Source organism: Apus apus, chromosome 2, assembly GCF_020740795.1.
Source record: "Apus apus isolate bApuApu2 chromosome 2, bApuApu2.pri.cur, whole genome shotgun sequence".
NCBI classification, from domain to species: Eukaryota; Metazoa; Chordata; class Aves; order Apodiformes; family Apodidae; genus Apus; species Apus apus.
Genome location: NC_067283.1, coordinates 43041029 through 43063061, shown reverse-complemented (window position 1 = coordinate 43063061; position 22033 = coordinate 43041029). Strand labels below are relative to the sequence as shown.

At 47.0% G+C, this 22033-nt stretch overlaps 1 protein-coding gene across 1 annotated transcript in view; it reads left to right on the top strand.

The window, feature by feature from the left end:
• TCAIM (T cell activation inhibitor, mitochondrial) overlaps positions 1-15071 on the top strand; it is a 45394-nt gene extending 30323 nt beyond the window's left edge. The window contains exons 11-12 of the mRNA XM_051612890.1: positions 3946-3999; positions 4247-15071. Of these exons, the coding sequence (XP_051468850.1) occupies positions 3946-3961 (16 nt within the window). The 3' untranslated portion in view covers positions 3962-3999; positions 4247-15071. The remainder of the gene's footprint in view (positions 1-3945; positions 4000-4246) is intronic.
• Positions 15072-22033: the final 6962 nt, after the last annotated feature.

The following is a 22033-nucleotide window of genomic DNA, read 5'->3' as shown; positions in this document are numbered from 1 at the left end:
GGTAACCATAACTGTAATCTTCTGGCAAGAGCCACATTTCATCTACAATTTATGCTCTGGTCTGAAAAGTAGGAATAGCCAAGTTTAACACTACTGCTGCTTGGCACACTGTTTTTTTGCCCTGCTCCTTCCTAATGCAGTTTGTCATGGCCGACACTGAATGGCAGATCTTAAGAGCAGGTTCTGGCTGGGATTTCTAGGTAAAATGTAATAGCATATCACTACCAGGGTGACAGCCCTTTGAAAGCCATGGAGACCTTGCTACCTTTGTAGGTATCTTTAGATGTCTTCAACAAGTCTTAACAGACCTTCTCAGCTCTTTTTTAGAAGTCTTGAAACTTTATGTCTCAATTTGAAAAAAATCACTTGAGAAAATACATTCTCTCATCCAAGTAAAGCTGTGTAGGACTGTATAGTGAGTGTAGTACATCTGCATAGCTGGTCAGCACTAGAAGTTTCTTTTGGAGAAAAGGACTGCTCTTGTGCCTAGGTTTGTGTGTCCTAAAATCCTCCTTCATCAGGTTATTCTTGGTAGGTACAAATGATAGACCAGCTTATTCTAAATGTCTGTGTTAAAAAATGGTGAAGCAGAGAGTATGAAGGGATTGGGTGCTGAGCATGTCTCTGTCTTACTCCCTCCCCTCCTCTCCATTTGCCATCTCAAGCACCAGTGCCGTTGGGTAAAAGCTTCTCCATCTTAAGTGAGTGTGGACCATTGGCTCTGATGGTGACAAAGAGTTTGTTAAGAAATTACAGACCAGGGTTTCCAAAACTGCTTTCTACACCTGATGACGTAAAAGCTTCTCTGGGTACAGGCTGTCACTCTGTGACTTAAACCCACACGTGCCATCATAGTGTAACAAAATGTACTCTGCTGTACTTGCATTTAAGTACGTGCTAGTGTGCTGCTCACCACAGTGGTAGTCCATAGGGTTGCTGTAGAAATACTGAGTTGTCCCTGGCACAGGATATTTGGTAACTGCTCTGTTCTTTTTTTGGTTTAAAGTTTGTGCTGTTTTGTCATTCTTCATAGTCACCCTGTTTTATTATGTTTGTTTGTTCTGAAGGTAAATCTGCCTTTCTTGAGGATGGAGTTAATATTTGATGCAACACTTATTAATGGAAGCTGAGATGCAGATAGCAATTACTCAAAATTACTTGGATTGCCTAATGATTACTTTGTTCTGTACAGATTTATTTTGCAGACAACTCATTTTACTGAATTATTCTTGAATAACAAATTTGTGAAATATTTCCAGCATCACGATGAGGCACTAGCAGAAATTACCTCCTCTCTGACCACATACAACAAATAACTGAAATGGATGGGATCTTTGGATCTTGCACAGACGCTGCACAATTTCTGCCTTCTGGGGGTAGGGAGTGGGTGGAATGACCATGAAAGCAAGAGGAATTGCACTGGAGAATTTCAGTGTTACCGTCACGGTGCACTGCTAAAGTCATGAAATATGTCTTTAGGGAAGAGGCATGGACAAAGGATATGTGAAAAACAAATTGGAGTAGCTGTAAGCTCTCCTAATGTTTCCCTTTCTCTTTTATAAATCGTTGTAAACCTCCTGCCACCCGGGTTATAACCTTGGGATTATTCTTTATACGATGAGCATATTTAGTGTGAAATTTTGTGTCCTCTGACTTTAACCATAGTATATGTTATTAAAAATTAATTTAGTGGTCCTCCAGGATCCAACTCTGGATGCAGCAAACAAGCATCTCAGTTATATATTGTCTTCAATTATTCATTAAGAACTATAGGGATTTTCTAGAATATATCTCTAGCAAAGCTCAAAGCTGTTCTCCTAATGCCAGCGACAAAGCTCTGCTACTTAGTTTAACAGAAATGGACGTGATTTCCCCGTAGGGTTTCTCTGTTTGAACTGTGCAATATTTTATCACATTTAATAAAGTTTATTACAAACATGACTTGGTATGAGAAATATCCTGGTGGTGACAGTAAAGCAGCATTTAATTTTGAATGGACTTTTTGTCAACAAGGATTTTAATATATCACCATGTGTGTGAGCATAATGAATAGTTTAGTACACAAATCATGGATGTTATGTAATTTTTGTAACATCATTGTGTTTGATGTTATTCTGATTTGAATTTTGTAGTTATTGCTGGTTCTTTTTAAAGCAAACCTGTTTCCCTCAAAGAAATTGCTTTATTATGGATCTGCCAGTGCTACATCCTCACTCTGGGAAATGCTTATTCCACCTTGTGCACCGGCTGTACAGTTGCACAGATGCCTACAGGCCTATGGGAAGAGTGTTTCTGGGGAACTGTCACCAGTTGGAGAGCCAGAGTTGAATTCAGGGTAGTCAAACCAGTGTAACTTATTATGTGGATTTAGTATGTCCAGTATTTAATTTCCTTTTTTGTTGTTTATTTCCTTAAACACACACTCTAGCTGTAACTAAACTAAAAGTATATTAACTGTTCCAGAGGTGAGTTCCCAATGGAAAATTGCACCAGTTACTGCAAGTGAAGTGTATGCGTATAATGCAGTGGCTTTTGTGATGACAAGCACGTGCATGGCTTCAGTGAAGCAATTTCTGATTTACACCATAGCTGATGTGTTCTAAAATATTTCCCTATTCCTGAAGGATTGCTCTGGAGTTCAGTGTTTCTGTAGACACAGAACCACAGAAGGATTTGGGTTAGAAAGGACCTTCCCTCTTGGATGTTTTGCATCCAGAAATCTGTTAAAAAAATAATGCATCAAGTGTCTTGGATTTATTTTTTTAATTTTTTATTTCCTGCATTGAACAGGTCAAATGCATAGATTTTGGGGGGAAAAATTAAAATTCCTTTCTTGCTTTCTCCTGTGATTTTACAGTCCTCATAGGAGGGAAGAGCACAGGGAGAGGTACATAGGGAGAAGACAGACTGGTACAATTTTCAGCACAATCATTACTGAACTTTCCACAAAAGCAACGTGACTTTTCCCTCCCACTGTAAGAAGGCTCAGAAGAGAATAACATACCACAAACTTTACACTAACAAACTCCCTCTTTGAAGGCAGGCACTGGTGTTGGAAACCTTGGCAGTCACTTGGCTCTGCATTTTCATCATAGGGAGATGAGGCTTTCCTGCAGAATTATTCTTGAAGAAAGGTCCTAGTCATCAGCCTCTTCCCTTTGTGGTTGCTCTGGGCATTTTGCTCACTGGTACCTCCATACCTGGTAGCCCTGCTATTACACACCAGCACCTGCTCCTTTCCCAGTGGGATGTTTGTGATCTGGAGGCTGAGTGACTGGTGACACTATTGCAGGCTTGAAGGGAGCTGATCAACCTCTGTCTTCATGGATATGAAGGCAGGAGGGCCAGGTAGATGGCAGAGTGCAGCCTCCCCCAGCAGCCAGGGTAACCTTGAGCCACTAGGTATAATAGTGGTGTAGTTCCTGGTTAATTTGCTAAAGCGGATTCACTGGGAGAAGCTCTGGAATTTCTGGACCCATCTTTGATAAGCCAGATTCATATCTGACATTGGTATGACACAAGATGACAACCTCCCCACCACCACCTCCCATGTGCATCTTTTTAAAGTGAGAAGGAGCTTTTAATCTCCTTGGTCAGACTCTGTCCTTTCCAGCTTTAGAAATGCTCCTGCCCTTTGTATAGGGGCACTTAACATCTCCTGGGATGGTAATGTCCTGCTAATGATACTTCATATACTTGCCTTACTTGTGACTAATTAATTTTGAGATTAAAATGTCAATTTTAGATCAAGTGGAGAATCCAAAGTATTGCTTTTCCAGACACACATTTTCCAGATGTGCCTTTATGTTCCAGGCATGTGTGAATATGTGTGTTTATTTGCTTCCAAAGCCACATGCTTCTAGCACTCCAGGTGAGGAAAGCCGCTGGGTTAAGTGGGCATCTAAGCAGTTCCCTGTGCATACCCTGCCTATGATTCATTTCCAGATCTCCTGGTTGTTAAACAGCTGGATCCTCTGCTAAACCTCCAGCAAGCTGAAGGTGAGTGATGGCGTTATGTGATCTGACAGCTCAGAGGAATTTGGCAGCTTCCAGCCCTGGAGCCAGAGGGAAGGGTTGTGAGTACACAGGCTGCACTGGGGACCGTGGGGATCCTCACTCCTCCTTCTGTAGCACCACCTTCCTTCTTACTGCAAGGGGACAGTTTTGATGATCCTTCAGTTTGCTCCTTGTGGGAGGAGGCTCATGCATGTTACTGGCTTTACCAGTCTCCATCATCTCTCTCCAGGAACAGTAGGAACCAGTATCTGAAGGACCTATGGATCTTCACAGAAAGATCAAGAAAGCAAAGGCATTGCCAGCAGTTTCTGACCATCATTCAAATCATGAACTCTGTCAAGGAACAGTGCTTCATCTTCTGACAGATACGGTGGAGACCAGGTATGGATCAGAGTCTGTCTGCAGGACTTGTGGAGCCCTCAGCAAGAGGAGAGGGTTTTCAGTCACCCCTGCAGAGGTTTGTTTGTGGGTCCCCTTCAGATAGCCTGGCTGTGAGGGACAGCGCTTGTCACACTGGTCATCTGCAGTTCAGATGCTACATCTGATGTTATACCTGCTGCTGCTGAGGGTCACAGGCCATCCATGCCTGGTGAGCATGGGGACCTGCAGAGAGCAGATACCTGCCGGTGGGGCAAGGGGGCTTCCTGGTGCAAAACCTCTCACATGGAGCCAGGCCTTGCACATGGGGCAAAATGTTTGTCCCCTGTGGGGAGCACAGCCAGGAGAGCTGGAGGCTCTGCCTCTCCAGGTCTGCTTGGAGATGGGGCAAAGGCTGCTGCAGGCAGGGAGCACAGCACAGCTGCAGGCAGCTGCCAGCAGGAGGGCTGGAGGCAGCTGCTTTGCAGAGGGCCCTGTGAGCAGGAAATCTGCAGCCCTGATGAAGCTGAGGGCTGTGGACCAGTGTCCGGGGTGCTGGTGCCCTACTAGGGAGATCCAGGGCATGCAGGGTGGCTGGGCTCCTCCTCACCACTTGTAAAAACCACAGATGGATCTCCTGGAAATGCTTCTTACAGCAGAAGTGCTATTAGGTTTGCTATGGGATAGCCAGAAGTGCAGTCATGCTGGTACAGAGGGGTCACAAATGAAAAGAGCAGTGGTAGTCAGCAAGCAGCATCCACTACCAGTGGAGTGCAAAAGGGTTTCAGAGACAGGGCACTGTAGCAGTAAAGCTAGTCACAGAGACCCTGCCACGCTCCTCCACTGCCCACCAGGCATCTCTTGGAACAGGCTGGATACCCACCTCTCCGTTATTCCCACGTCCTGCCTTCATTGGATGCAAGGCAGCAGCTCCCCAGACAAAGCACCGTGCTTCCAGCGCCTTCATCCACCACTGCTGCATCCCACCAGGAGCACAGCCAGGCTCCTTGGCACCAGCCCCCTAAGTTACAGTTCAGGACATGCTGCTTATAGCTCCATTTACCAGTAGGATGAATCATATTCTGTCTTTTTTTAATAGCATATTCAAAGACAGAAATATCCAGGGCTTTTTCATACCCTAAGGGTTGCATTCAGTCTGTCCAGGTCAACTCTCTAGGTCTTCTTTTTAAGACATAATTTAATATGCTTATTTTTAACTTACCTATCTTAAAGATAAATCTACTGCAAGGTATGGTCTGATGCAGAATGAATCTTTAAAATGTTTTGATAAAGGAAAGGAGGGTATGTGAGACCTGGAGCTCTGTCTTGCCGGAGGAGCAGCCCTGCCAGAGCGATGAAAGATATTCCGCTGGGGGATTTCTGACACATGCTGCCCCTACATTTCTGGTACTTATTATAGAGGGAAGGGAAGACAAAAGCTCAAGGGAAAACAAAAATCTAGCTCTGCCTCAGGTTATTATAAACTGAGAATTGATAGGCATTCTCAATTGTCTGTTGCTAAGCAGCCGAGAGAATTGGTTGACCATACCCTGGGCCTTTTAAAAAAAGACAAAACCGGAACAAAACAAAACAAACCAAAGCAGAAAGCTCTGTGTGTATGTGTGTTAGGGGTATATGAAATAATGTATAAATATCATATTAGCATACAAAGCCTCAGGTTTTTTTCTGCTGAATGTGTTTGTGAGGTGCTGCTGCACGGGTGATGTGAAACAAGTCAGGCCTTGGGTGGACAGGATAAACTTTGCTTTAAAATAAAACGAAAGAGAGTGAGAAATACTGTGATTCTGCCGTGTCAGCAAACACTTCCTTGGGTTTTGAAGGGTCTCTTTAGGGCATGATCTTGCATCCTCTTGAAAAGGTGTGTGCTGACAGTCACAGGAAACAATTCCCAGGGATCCAAGTTTCTCCTTGCCCAGCTAGTAATTAAAGTGGCCTTCAGCATGTTGTTTTTTTTTCAAAACACCTATGTAAAAACCAGGGCAAAGCACTGGAGAGCCCCCACCCCTAATTCCTACTGGTGCTGGTCCCAGCTTGCTTTTGGCTAGAGCTGCAGGAAAGGCAGGATACAAAACTCACTGGGTGAAGTAAGACATGCTTGGGTCCCAGCAGCCCTGCCTGAGGACACCCCTATGCTGGCAGCTCCTGCCCAGCTTTCCCCTTTTGTGCTCCTGGCTATCAGGTAGCTGGGGTTGGAGAAAACCAGTGTCTGCCTGGCAAAATAGTCTGCCGGAAGGTTATGGGGCAGTTTGGTTTTTTTATTTTCTTATCTTTCAGCTAAGTTAAATGGTAAAATTATGCTTGGGAGCCAGCTTTGCTGCCTCCACCCATTATTATTTCACTCCCTTTTCCTTGTTTCCGCAAGTGTGGTTTTGCCCATCTTCAATGAAAAAACCCCAGCTGATTTGCAATAATCACCTTCTAAATCGACAATTTCTGTGTTCTGCCCCTTACACCCTCAAGTCCCTCCTCTGCTCTGGTACCTTCCTGGCAGCCCCTCACTCCCCAGCAGTGCACAGGGGGTTATCTCAATAGGGAACAGACATCTGGCAGTGGCCACACTCCTTTGCACCAAACCTCATCTTTCCCTTCACCACCCAGCGTGAATCTACTTGGAAGCTGCTGGCGGCCGAGAGCTGCTTCTTGTCCACACCAACCAGCTGCCTCACGTACTTCACCTCCTCCACACACTGAGAGGACAGGAGGGTGTGGGTCTGCAGGGAATTTGGGGTGGTGAAAACACCCTGGTACCAAACCCAGTGACTCAAAGTGTCCCTGGGCACATGGGGCCGTTGATGGGACGTGCAAACAGAGGCAAGCGCAGGGAAGGGAAACTAGCAAAGCCCTGTTATCGAGCAAGGTCAGGCCACCCCTGGCCCCCTCCTTCCCCAAGCATGGGCCTAAAAATAGATGTAATCGGGTTTCAAAGAGGAAAAGAAATGAAAAGGTCAAGTGTCGTGACCTCAGGCTTGCTCCGAGGCTGCTTTTCTCCCCTCATGGCTCGCCTTTGCTGGGCCTCCCATCGGCGTTTCCGGACTAGAAGCAGCTGGAGCGCACGCCCTGGGCATGGCCATCAGTTGTGGCCTCTGGTCGGGGGCTCTTCCTTTTTATTCCTCCCAGTCAGCCTTCCTGCCGCCTGCAATCGGCTCCTTCCTTGCCTGGGGAAAAGCACCAGCGGGTGCCCGAGGCTCCATCCCTGGTTCCTTGCTGTGGTCACTTCATGGGGCATGAGGCTCCTGACAGAGTCACATCAATTTTGGGGTGTTTGAGCCCTGCTCCATGCCAGGTGAGCACACAGGGAGGCAGCCAGCACCTTCCCTTCATGAGCCCACAAGCCTTGGGTTTCCATTTCCACATGGCTGTGCTGTTCCCTCTGATTTTGTTCAAATCATGCTACAACAAAGTGGTGTGTTCCATGCTGGGAGCTCAAGACCTGGAGTGGGGGAAGCCAGAGGATATGGTGTCTTTGCAATTATGGTCTCGTTTTTCCCAGCTGGTGAGAAATCCCTCTGCCCTTCTTTGCTTTTCCCCTGCTCAAATAACTTCTGAAAATGTTGGATAATTGTTTCTAAAGTGTATGTGCTCTGTGCAGGCATGAGTCAGGACTTATGTTTTGCCTTGTCTTCCCTTCTGGTGCAGTGAGGAGTACACATTTGCTCTCTGGATCCAACCAAAGAGCTCCTTAGAAACATCCTCTGCCAGCAGAAAGTCTGCCCCAGGAGTCTGCATTTGTGAAAGCTGCAGCAGAAGACACATATTGCACTGTTTATCAGCATGTACCAGACTGGCATAGTAACAAAAATCCACTCTGTGTTCTCCGTTTCCAGACCTCGATGTTTCTTATTGGGATAATTTTACTCAGTGGTTTAATTTTCTTGCGGCAGGAGAATGTAATAGGGCAGCAACCCGAATCCTTGGGTGCTTTCAGCTCAGTGCATCCCAGTCCTGGCCGGTGCCTGTGGATGCACGAGCTGGGGAAGAGTGATCACTGCACACAAAGCTCCAATAACCTGTCTTCTGCAGAGGGGAGATGGGGGTTCTGGGTTTCAGGGGATGTCACGCAGCATTGGTGTGGGAGAAGAGGCCCTTGCTCTCTGCCAGGCATGCAAAGTGCTGCTGCTCCCTCCTCTCCACAGGTGGCAGCAAGAGAGGAAAAATCACAGGATCACAGAATATTAGGGGTTGGAAGGGACTTCCGAAGATCATTGAGTCCAACACCCCTGCCAGGGCAGGACAAAAAAAAAAAAAACACAAAAAAACAAATCAAACAATAAAAACCCCAAAACCACACCAACTAGGGCAGATCACTCAGAAAGGTGTCCGCACGGGTCTTGAAAGTCTCCAGAGAAGGAGACTCCACAACCTCTTTGGGGAGCCTGTTCCAGTGCTCTGTAACCCTCACAGTGAAGTTCTTCCTCGTGTTGAGGTGGAAAATATAATATTAACTAAACCTTGATATTTCTGAGGTGCTAATAGCTATTCCAACCACTTGAAATATTCAAGCACTGTAGCACTCTGTCTTCAGTGCTTTGCTGACCTCTCACTTTGTCCTTGTCCCCTACTTTTACCCTAAAAAGCTCCAGCTGCCACGTTCACAGTGCTTCCCTCTTGCTTGCCTGTGCCTCAGCCCTCCTCCTGCATCCTGCATACCTGGGATCCTGCCTGATAAAGCACAGCAGAGGATTCCAAAGCCAGTCGTCTCCATACCAGTCCACCCAACCTTGCCAAAAATAACCGTGGCACACAGGGAGGTGGTGGCTGTTGTGCAGTAAATAAGTGTTTTCCAGAATCAGCAAGTAGCTGTGCACACAGTCTGCAAGCTGCTAGTGTCCCAGACAGATGCATGGGGGTCTCAACACAGTTCCCCTCTGCTTCCTTCTGCCAAGGCTCCTCTCCCTGCTCAAACCCCTTTCTCCCTGCTAAGGCCTTGGCTCCACATTTCCATCCTACACAGCTGGCCCCATCCTCTCCTGCCATTGTGCTAAAACTGACCAAGCCCTTACAGCAGACAGTTTCCCTGTCCCAGATGGGATTTACCATGCAAACTGATTAAAAAGTTTATGAAGGACACTGTCTCAGCCTGGCTGGTGGTGCCAAGTGGTACCTGGAGACCATGGGTGTTACACAAGCTCTGTGAACTCCCGGTGAAGCACAAGAAAGTTCATGGCCATGGGCATCCTCGACCTGTAAGGTGCCTTCAGGGAGCAGGTACCCCTTCTCTGGGTCCAAAGGGATGTGTGTGTGTGTTCCATCACCTCTGAAACATGCTCTGTGAGCTAGTGGAGGAAAGGCAAGGCAGTGTTATGAGAACGCAGGTTTAATGCTCCACCATGCCTGCACCTGAAACACTGAAAACCTGCACCGTGACATTTTTTTGTTCACCAAGTAACAGGGAAAAATATAAAAATAAAAATCCTATGAAGCTCCGTTTTTGGTGTAAGGGATGAAAGTACTTAAATAACCTTGAAAGTGTTACCTTTAAGAATAAAATAATGTTAATATCTACTCTTAGAATCATAGAATCATTAAGGTTGGAAGGGACCTTAAAGATCATCAAGTTCCAACCCCCCTGCCATGAGCAGGGAACCGTACCACTAGACCACGTTGCACAAAACCTCATCCAACCTGGCCTTAAAAACCTCCAGGGATGGGGCATCAACAGCCTCCCTGGGCAACCCATTCCAGTTCCTCACCACCCTTACAGTGAAGAATGTCTTCCTAATATCTAACCTAAATCTCCACTCTCTCAGTTTAAAACCATTACCCCTTGTCCTATCACTATCTTCTCTGATGAAAAGCCCCTCCCCAGCTTTCCTGTAGCCCCTTCAGGTACTGGAAGATGCTATAAGGTCTCCCCAGAGCCTTCTCTTTTCTAGGCTGAACAGCCCCAACTTTCTCAGCCTGTCTTCAAAGCAGAGGTGCTCCAGCCCTTTGATCATCTTGGTGGCCCTTCTCTGGACCCTCTCCAACAGCTCCATGTCTTTCTTGTGCTGAGGGCCCCAGAACTGTACACAGTATTCCAGGTGGGGTCTCACCAGAGCAGAGCAGAGGGGCAGAATCCCATCCCTAGCCCTGCTGGCCACACTTCTTTTGATGCAGCCCAGGATGTGTTTGGCTCTCTGGGCTCCAGCACACACTGGCGGCTCACGTCGAGCTTCTCATCTACTACCACTCCCAAGTCCTTCTCCTCAGGACTGTTCTCCAGCCATTCTTCCCCCAGCCTGTATTTGTGCCTCAGAAAATACTGGGGATGAATCACACTGACTAAAGGAGAATTTGGCTCACTTCAAAATATTTATTGGGAAAAACACTGATTCCTCCTGCCATTTTGGCAGGATCTCCTTGAGTTCCACCAGCTTCCCAAAGTATGAGTTTTGCATCAGCTTCCCTTGAGAAAATTCCTATCCCAGCAGCTGAGTGGTGGTGCACAGAGCACAGCCATTGATGAGGCAGATGGAGTTCAATTAGTTGGTGTGTTACAACCATCATTTTTGGTCTCCTGCTGTCTCACACCTTGAGCAGAATAGTAGGAAGGCATCAGTCTGTGTGTAGTTTGCCTATGGAATGGTTTGCACTTGCAGAGCAGCAAATTAAAAGCAAGTTTCCAGGGGCAGAGGTTTGTCTTCTGAGGCTGTGTCCACACAAAGACTGGACAGTTGAATTCCTCCTGACTTGTCAACCATGCTGCTAATCCCTCTATGCCTGGTTTTACCCATAGCAAATATCTGGTAGTGAACTGTGCTTAAGAGAGGAGCCAGGGACAAATATCCATTTTGCATGGGTAACCCTTCACAACACTTGATGGGAGGAGGAGTGTTATACCTGTGAAACATGGAGCTCATGTTTCTTTCTGCTGCTTCGTTGTTAGGCTTATAATGAGGGGACTTTGTTCCAGTCTGCAGAAGTGGGATTATTTCTGCTAATGTCAGGCACCCAGAGGACATCACGGGTTCCCTGAGTGCATTATCAGTGGAGGAATCTGGTCTTTCAAAGTGTTATTCCTCGGGACCTGGCACCTTTGATAAAATTGAGAGCCAAAGCAGGGTTATCATGCTCTGACATTTTAACACAGAAATGTTTGTAACCCACAATGCAGCAAACAGATGCCTCCAAGGTGTGTTCAATCCAGCAAGACAGACCTGACATATTCTAATAAAAGCTTTTTAATTGCTCTTCAGGACATGCTGATGAATTATCAGGAGGGAAACTTCTCAGCTGGGCATTCTCAGAAGGTGCAGAGCAGCTCCCAAGGAGGGTGGCAGATGAGCCTTGCTGAGCTGTTCAAAGTGAACTGGGGTTAAAAAATGAACACTACATAGCAGAAAGTGAAAGAGTGGAGACAGCGGGTCAGATCTGGTGTGTCTCCTCACCCCAAACCTCCCTCTAGCAACAATCAGCAGCAGATGTTCAAGGAAAGATGAGAAACAGGGTAAATGGAAAGTGATCTTCCCCTTATACAACCTCCCAGCTTTGGGCACACAATGGATTAGACAACTCTGTAGTTCCCACGGAAAAATCATACATGAGATCTTTTTTGATTCTTATTTCTGCAATGCACAACTATGGGATTTTTGTCCTGAACCCACATGAGCTCATTCAGCCACTGAAGAGGCTTTCAGAAAGAGGGCATTATCGCAATAGCCAGATCTTCTCCGCAGCTTTCCATATGACTGCTGTGGAAGGGCAGCCTGCCAGGTTATCTAAATCCAGCCAGGAAGTCTACCAAATACCACTCACCAAGCCACGTCAACTCCAGTTTCCTAGTGGTTACATTAATGGTTGCAAGTCTGACCACAGGGGGGAACGGTGTGTATTCCTCTGCTGCATGAAAGCAAGGCCACAGTGTTGTGTTGCTCAGTTCTTTGGGGCTAAAGGGCCATGAAGGTCTGCTGGTGGAATATCCCGAAGGATTTGTGGAGAAGCGAAATGCCTAAAAAAAATGCAGGGGAGAACATTTTGTGTGCACAGGGGGCTCTACCCATGATCTGGTGGGTGGGTTTTGAATAAGACAGGTTCTTGGGAGCCAGTTAACACCCACTCCACACACAGAGCGGAAAAGAGCCCTTTGCAAAATGCTCCATTTCAGCCCCAGGCTGAAATGTGGAGAAGAGGGTGGGTTGTGAGTCATAACCTCAAGGAGCTCCCATTCCCATGCCCTCGGGGCATCCCAGTGTGCACCCTCAGGCATCAACTGCCCTGAGATGCTCAGAGAGGCAGCAAGTCTGCAGATCAAGGAGAAGATGTGGCCACCCCAAAGGGCAGTCCCAGGCTGTAACCCATGCCAGAGACTGCCTGCTTCCACAGGCTGAGCTGGTGGTAGGAGGAAAAGGGAAAACTTTGGGCAGTCTAATCCAGCATTAAAGTCCTGACTAATTCTCTCCTTCCTGAGGACACCTGAGCTGTGGGGCTGGCGCATGGGGACCAGTGGCTGCCATCCCAGTTGGTTTGAGCAGCTGCAGCCATCCACAGTAGTTGTCTCCAGCAAGGCACAATTTCTGCCGGATGGACACCCCAGGGTTGGATTTCTACTCCTCAGGAGTTGCCCCAGGCCTGGAGAGAGAAGAATGCAGCTTTCTGGACAAAAGGAGAGGGGATATGTCACATAAACATCTGTGGTGCCAGGTGGGAAATGCTGAACCTCTGTGTCCCTCCAGTAGCATTGCTTGGGAGGAGGGAGAAGTGGTTGCACAGAGCAGAGTTCTCCCCTTGCCCCAGCAGTCTGACCTGCAGGGAGCCAGGAGAAACAGAGATGCTTTACTGAAAACTCGGAGAAGGGCAGGCAGAGAGAAAGCAGGGAAGACCCATGGGGAGAAAGGGCAGGTCATATTGTAAGCAGTTCACCTGGAGATTTTATCCCCAGCTGCTGCCAACAACAAGGAAAATTGTTGAGTCTGCGAACAGGTGAGATGAAAACGCTCAAAAGCAGTTCTTAAAATGTAAGCTTATAAAGTAGCAACGGCCTGTGAATTGTGGCTTTGCAACTTGGGATCTTTATAACGTGATGATACATACACCCAGATCCAAACTAACAGTAATGCAAACCAAAGTGGAAAAAAACAGACTAATGCAAAACCTAAAAAGGAGAAAAGATACAATAACAATGTTTGGCATTTCCCTGTCCTCTTGGGCTGTGAGATCCACTGATTCTGAAGCAACTTTCAAAATGAATAAACAAATCAAAGAACTAAAAATACCACCAAATTATTAACTCATCCCATCCAGATATATATGCACAAGAGATGCTTACTTTTAAAATAAAAGGATCAAGACTGGATTTTTAAAATCCTTGCTACATTATTTAAGTACACCATAGACTGCAGTGAGTATACATACCTATATACTTCATTAACTTTGCTTTCTACCCTTCTTACAGATATTTTTTTCTTCTTATCTTTATTTTCTGCTGCTTGGAGAATGAAATCAGCCTGGCCAGAGAAGCTTTTTGGTTCCTCTGCCCTTACACAAGGCATCTGGGCCAGTCTTCACCAGGACATGACTATTCACCTGGGGGCTCTCATCAGTCAAAGGGGCAGGGGGTGAGATCCAGCCTGGAGGACACTTGGGTAGGGCATGGAAGTGACTCCCACGAGTTTCAGTACTTGCTCAGCTGCAGGATTGCTGAGTGCCATCAGGGAGGTCCTGGGCAGAGTCCTGAGCCACAATCCCACATCTGTAAAATGGGAATAATGTTTTCAAAGCTTGCATGGGTTTCAGGAGGGTCATGACTGTTAGCGGTCATGAGAAGCTCCACTATGGCAGAGATGTGGGCCTTACAAAGGCTGCTGTCTCTCACTGGAGAGAAAAGGCTTAATTTAAATCAGTTGTCTCCACTGGCATTAAGATTGTTATGACTGTCCGTCTTTTGGCTTTCTTGGTGCAGTCTTTCTCCTTTTAGAACTAAAACTGCATTTTGAAGCTTTGAAATGCAATTTGCCCTCCACAGCTTGGCCATATTACTTGAGAAGAGGGGTTGGAGCTTGCTTTTGATTTTTCTTCTCACACTCCTGGCCATGACTGGGCTTGAAAACATTAATACCAGCCACCAGCATTCAGATAAAAATGACTCTGTAGTCCGAGGAAAAATGGTACCGTTATTTGGAAGCCGTACTACAAACTGCCAGCTACCCTCCTCCAGCGTGATAAAACATGGATAGTTTTAGTGAAGAAGTAAAATTAGTTCCTGAGTTGCTGTCCCGAATTTCCTACCCCTGACGACTATTCCAGACTGCAGTTTAATGCAGATGTTTATGTGAAGATGCCCTATTGGGATAAGGCAGTGAATCTAGCCAATGTTGCGGAGATGAATGCCTTTATTCTTCTTGAAATAAAAATGGTGTCATGGGATCTTTCATGCCTCCCCACAGACTGAACCTTGATTTAAAATGCCATCTCAGGGATCGCATCACTAGAAGCACGTATCACTTTCTAGCTCGGTGCCAGAGTGTTGACAGAAAGCAATGAAATGTCCTCAGCCATGACGTGCAGTTAGACGTTGTTCTCCGAAGTGGGGCTCAGCACCCAGGCACCTGTGCTGCAGCAAGGGACAACCAGGCTCTTCGGTCCCTGGACCATGATGGCAGGATTGCACCCCTTCGCTGGAGATATTTTGTGTTTGATTTGGTATAAGGATGGCTTTGTAAAGAGCTAATGAACTTGAAACATCGCCGTTGCAGCATTTACTCTGCTCGGCTTCTGACAGTGTAATTTATTTTTCCCCATCCACACCACCCTTTTTCAGGCACAGTTAGTACTAGTATTTCAAGTGTAAAGATCCTTGCTAAGCAGAAACCTCCCCATAATTTATCTATTATTTAAACCATCCCTTGAAATGTATTTGCTTAATGGTGTCAGCAATCTGCAACAGACGTCACTGGACATCGTTGACCCTCATCACACCCCTGAGGAGAGCTGGAGCCTGGGACACCAGGAAGCAAAGGTGGCTGCTCCTGCCATCACCCAGGAAAGATGGAGCAGCAGGCACCACCACATCTTCATCCACTCACTGCTGCAGTACCATCTCTCAGTCCAAGCCTCCTGACCCAACAAAGAGCTACAAAATCCCTGGGTGTCATTTTTATTTTATTTATTTTTTTGTCATGGTCGCCATAGAGTTTCTCAGTGTAGGAAGGTAAATATTTTGTGATTAAGAAGGTAAAAGGGAGAGTGTGGGGGAGCAAGGTTTCACTGGCTGGAGTGGGATTGCCCTGAGGAGAGCAGGTCTGTGATGGGCATCCATACCGTGCCTAGAGGTGGAGGGCAGCCCACATGTGGCCAGCTTAGAGAAGAAGCACTTTGAGATAAAAAGTGCTGCTGTTAGCAGTTTGTGACTCCACAGGCTCTGGAAGCCAGCCAGCCTGGGGAATGGAGTGCATTTGCGTGGCCAGGCATGCTTGCAGAAGGAGTGAAATTTTCACTAAATTTGCTAAAATAAGATTTTTTAGACTGGCTTGATGTCCTGCCCCTCTCTTTGCCTGGTGTGTTTAGGAGAGTGTTGTGGTTTGGTGGGTTTTTTGGTAGCAGGGGAAGGGCCCCGGGAGTGGCTCTTAAGAAGCTGAGAAGCTCCCCCTGATTCCAAAACCCAGCCAAGGAGCCATTAGAGGGACAATAGATGCGCCTCAGTGATTAACATACGAACGGACTCATAACACCTGAGCAGAGAGGCACTTGAGGGAGAAGAGCTGTGCTGGGGTAGGAGAGCGGTGCTGGTGGTTGGTGAGGAAGAAGGGGAGGAAGGTGACCAAGCAGAAGTCTCCCTGCAGCCCATGGCAGGATGGCAGCTGTCCCCCTGCACTCGTGGGGGAACGTGGTGGAACATTCCCTGAAGGCGCCAGGAGGAGTGAACTTGGCCAGTGGACTTGGATTTTGTGGCCAGTGGATTTGATGCCAGTGGACTCTGATTATGCAGCTGTGGAAGACCCTGGCGTCAGGGGAGGTGGCTGTTCCCGAAGCAGCCCCTGACTCTGTGGGAAGCCCAGGCTGGAGCAGCTCTGGACCTCGTGGGAAGGACTCATGAAGGAGAGGTTGGTGGAGGACTCTCTGCCATGGGAGGGACCCCGTGGGGAAGCAGGGAAGGACTGTAAGGAATCCTTCTTCCTGAGGAGGAAGGAGCAGCAGGAACCACCAGCCTGTGAACTGACTCTAAACCCCATCCCCTGTCCCCCTGTGCCACTGGGGGGAAGGAGGGAGAGAAACCGGGAACAAAGTGATTTGGGCCGGGGAAGAAGGGAGGGGTGGGGTAACATATGCACGTCCTGCTCTGTGTGTGTCTGTGTCCTGGGTGTGTTTGATTTGTGTGAAATTAAATTATTATTTTTTCCCCAAGTTGAGTCTGTTTTGCCCAGGACCTTAATCGGTGAAGAACCCTCCTTGTCCTTTGTCTCAACCCATGAGCTTTGTTCTCCTCATCCCAGAGTGTGTGTGTAGGGGAGGGAGTTGAGTGAGCAGCCATGTGGCTGTTCTTTGTTGTCGTGTTGGGCCCAAACCATGACAGAGAGGCAGGCAACAGGCAGCTAGGGCATTGCTTAAAAAACACCTGGCCACAAGAAAAAAACTACTGTAGTCATGACATGGAAATCTCAACTACACTGAGGTTACTACCAGGAGTGGAGCTGTCTCACCGTCACCACCACGCAGCATGCTTGGCTTTTTGCCCTGGGAGCCCATGTCCTCCAGATCAAACCCTTTACCTGCTCTTGCATCCATGCCCAATCTCCTTGTGGGAATTTGCTGCATTAAACACCATCTTGGGGCTAATTTTTTGGTAGAGGGCCTTAGGGTCAGCTCTGCTCTGTGATGGTTTCCTCAGGTGTCCTCCAGAGATGTTTTCAAGACAGTAAGTGAGCAGAATATGTAAATTCTTCTGAAAAAAACCCCACATTCTTGATTTGCTGTCTTTACAAAGAAGGCAAGAAGTTAATAAAATAAGCAAATAGGCATATTTGTGAGGCCATTCATCTAAGTGAGAAGAAGTTGAGCTGATGGGATAATAACAATTCTGCAAGCATTTATCATGTGAAAGGGTTCAGTGGCATGGCACTGGCTCCTTAGCGCATGAAACCTGGTTCAGTTCTTGCACTGCTCAAATGACTGTTGGTAGGCACTGGCCTGCATCACTGCTGACCACTTCTGCAAGCAGGGAAAATGGCTGGGCAACAAACTCACATGTTTGCCTAGAGGCTAAGGGACACCTTTTGTTCCTCTACTCAGTATCATGTGGTCCATAGGAGCAAATGGGCAGATTTTCCTCCTAGATCTGGTCCTAGGAGTAGCTTCTGAGTGTCGTTTCTGAAACAACTCCATGGAAAGCGTGCTGGCAGAGCCTGAGGCAGCAGGCTCCCCTCCTGCACTCCCACAACTGCTGCTGCTGAAACACAACCCTCGTTTCAAATCAGCTGCAGTGAAACGGAAGGCTTTGAGAAAACAAACTCCCTCCAAACATATCCTTAACTTCATTTCCTCTGGTGGCCCTCCTTCTTTCTGGGCTAGGTTTCATGGGTCACTTTGTTTTTTTGTTTTTTTTTTTTCTTCTTCTAATTTTAATTCTTATCCCACCAGGGGCTGTTCTTTCATAGGATCCCAACCACAAATTCTCGGATGGCTATGAGAGCTGAGATGGGGACTTGTCTGTGTTCTCTCTGCTTTTTTCTTTTCTCTTTTTTCTAGGTTTTAAGCTGAGCTTTAACATATCCCATATTTTATTCATTTAGGAGGATTCTTTTACACCACAAGAAAAGTAGATTATCTGTCCCATCTGTAATTATGCTAAAAAGATTAAAAGCAATAATAAATACCTTTTTTTTCCTTGAAGTATTTTTTCCACCAAACTCCACTTCTATTGCAACGCAGCCATTTGAGCACCATTTATTTATTACATTTCCAAAACCACAGTTGTATAGTCCTTATCAATAGTCTCTTCTTACAAAGACAGTAATGTTCAATGCCCTAAATAATGGGTAGGGTTAAGATCTGCTCACCCTGGGAGTTCAGCCAGAGTAAAACCAGCAGAACCTGGCACCATCTCTGTTGGAGCTGTCTCCTGGATCTGACCTGGAGGAAGAAGGGGAGTGACTGGGCTGGCTCCTGCTCTCCAGTTTACTCACTTCTGGCTGGGTTTGGTGGCCTGTGGGCTCCCACGGCTGCACTGCAGCAGACACCACCCGTGCTTGCTGTGGGCTCTGGGTCTGGTTCACACAAACAAGCAGAACATCACTTCCTAGGCACGATTACTGTGGTCTTTGTTACTCTGAGGCAGTGAATTACATTATTTTTGCCAAAAAACTGTTCTTAAGTGCGTGGTCCAACCCAGGCACTCGCGTGGGCTCAGCAGCTCCACAGAAATGCCACCAGTTGGGATCGGGGTTAAGTCTGACAGATTTTCATCTCCTCTTCCGTTTCTCGTGTTGGCAGAGAAAGCTGAAGGTTGCCTCATGCAATCCAGCCCTGGAGCATTGCTGACCCCATCCTGGGAGGACTCCCTCAGCACAAAACTGGCAGCTGGAGAAACCCCTTTCCCTGATTTTTTGTAGTTAACAAGAGAAAGGTCCCCAAAGCTCCCTTTCTTCCCACCTCAGCACAGCGGCAGCAAGCCCAGTCCTTCTCCTCCGGCTTCCTCTGCCACTCCGTGGCGTGTGTGTGTTTCTACTAAAAAGCAAGCGGTTCGCCATGCCTCCCCCAGGCCGGCAGCCCCCGGCTGCACAGCCACCCCCAGCCGTGTCCCCGGCGGGTCCCGCTGCCCGCGGAGCCCAGCTCGGGCAGCGCCGGCCGCCGGCGCCTCCGGGCAGCCCGGGCACGGGGCGAGGGGAGCAAACATCCCTGTGATGGAGTCACCAGCCGCTGGGTGCCACTCTTGTCCTGCCAAACCCCGTCGAACCTGCTGCCGAGGAAGGCGGGGGGGAAGGAGCCGCCGGCAGCCGCTGCCGGGGCCGCGGGAGCGGGGCCCGCCCGCCCTCCGGCTCCCCGGCTGCCTCCCGCTCAGACCTGCCGAAATGGGGACAAAAGCAGCCCCTCTCCTCGGGAAGGTGGACAGAGAGGTGCTTGCCACGCGGGTCGGTATTCCCGCCCGCCGTCCGGCGAGGCTGTGGGCATCGGCGTGCTGCCCGAGAGCATCGCCGGGTCCACACCCTGTGCTTTCTGTTTCCCTCTCTTGATTTCTTCCTCTCAAACAAGTCGGAACACTTGCAGTCATTGACCTGCACTGACCATGATCTCCCAGCCTCACTACAGGGGAATACAGGCGGCTCTGCCCAAAGACCTGCGGCGATGGTCCCTGTTTTCCCATCGTTTCCCCATCGAAGATGCAGGTGATGGCACCAGGCAATGGGGACCAGGCCTAAGAGCCAAACCAAGTGCTGAAGCCCCGTCAGGGTTATGCACAATGCAAAGCTGGAGACCCTCAGACCAAGCTTTTATAAAAGTTTTTAGGGGGTTTACTGCCGTTGGATTCAGTGAAAGTTTGACACTCAAATGTCTTTGTGGATCCGAGTGTTAGAATACATCAATAAAAGGCCAAAGAGCAAGAGAAGGAGGCTAACACAGGTTTCTAAGCTCTTAATTTGGCAGCAATGTTTTGAGGCACATTTTCTTCTACTGAGTTCATATTGCCCCTCTGGTAACCACAGCTACTGTGTTTTTTTCATGTTTTTATTGAATGGAGTGAACTTTTAGAGGGAAAACACACAATTGTGTAGCATCAGGATAATATTTGAATTATCGTCTTTTCATATTACTTGGGGATGTTTATTTTTAAGCTGGCAAAGAGCAGATGGGCAACTACCAAACACAGGATAGCGGCAAGAGCAGCTGGACAGTGCATTAGCTCATCTCTATTTAAAAGTACATAAATGAGACTTGGGTATCAGAAGTCACTTAAAAATGGGAAGCAAGTTCTTACTGCAAAATCAAACAAATTTTCCTGTGTTCATCACTGGTGAAATTCAGCTGTTCTCATGCACATTTCAGTCTGTTAGAATATTTACACTGACAGTTTCCAAAGAAAAGAAGTAACAAGACATGGGAGAGACTCAGCAAGTACAGACTTCAGATGTAACATCTACTGAAAAATTAATTAAGTATCTATCTATCTGTTTGACCCCAGGCCCATTCATCCCAGAGTGAAAGCTTTGACAACTACCTCTTGGTGTGGGCTTTCGAAAAGACCTTTTCTTGGTCCACATGGACCCCTCACAAAGGAAGGCCCCATCCCACCTGCACACAGCAGCAATGTCCCTGTGTGACTTTTATATCCACTGGAGATTGATGGACCTAGATCTCCACTGACTTGTGGCTATTAAGCTCTGAGATACCTTTCTGTGTGGCTGCCAACTATGCTCAGTGAGAGGAATTCCTCCTGGAAATGTGTATATTGAGGGAGTGTGGATGGTAAGGATTTTATATGCTGTAGGATTAACCTTTACTCAGCCTGTATACTGGGGAAGAGGATTTAAGTGATGTGCTGGAAAATGTCCCCTGAAGATACTAATCTCTCTGCCTTCTATCTTATTTCTCTTTAAGCCTTGCTCAGGAAATTGCTTGTGATTTAAAGGTGAGATCTCTGATCTACCAGCAAATACATCTCCCAGGGGCCTGAATCTGCATTTCACGCACAAAAAAACACTTTAGCCAGCTCAGGTGTTTGTCAAAGCACCAGTGAGTAAACCAAGGTAAAGAGGAGAGGCAGAGAATGGAGAAACATGTTTCTGGAGCCATGGCAGATGAAAAAGCTTGTCTCCGGGAGCCCTGAAAACAGCATCAGCAAAACAGTTTGAATGGCCAAAGAAACAATCATTTACCCAAATAAAAAATTACTGAAGGTTAGGTATGTCTTTTCTTGAGGAAAACTATGCCGTTGTTTGGGTGGTTTGAGTTTCTGAAGGTTGGATTTCCGATATAGTCCAAACATAGCCTGAGTGGGAGTTAGGCCATTTATCACCCTGGGAATGCAAATCAGACCACAGGCTACCACCAAACCGCTTGTTCTTGTGGGGTAATCATGAAGGCGAAACAGGTTTACATGGTGCAAAACTGAGCAGCTAGCACTTAGCACAGCAGGCCAAAGAGCATTTATTATCCTAAATCCTGCAATAAGCTGCGAGGATTTCAGTTGTATCCAAAACATACCATTAGGCATTCTCTTGATTTTTGGTAATTAAAATCTTCCCAAGTATCTCTGAGCGTTTTCATTACTTTGTAAATTTTCCCCAAATAGTTTAGACAAATTATTTTCAGCAGATGGCTTGTTATGAATAGCTTGTGAATTTTTCACTTTGACATCTGTACTGTGTTTACTGGGTGGTTTAATCAGTTCCTGGGCTGAATGACTGAAATGTTTGCAAGGGAGGAAAAATGAACACAGGATACTAAATAAGAAACAGTGCATTTCAAGGACAAACATATTCAGCTGACTCTATTCACAAACACTTTCAGAGATTTCCAGCAATCCCTGACTACCCTGTGGATGCTGGATGCTGTGATGAATGCATGCCTGCAAATCAAACCCATCTCACGCAGCCAAAAGTGTAACTGTGAACCTCTTCTCATTTTTTAGCAGCCATGTTATGTAGTCAGAACTCACTACCAGAATTTTTGCTCCAACAAGTTATTTTTTAACCACATGCCCAATCCTGACTATCTCAACACTGATGTG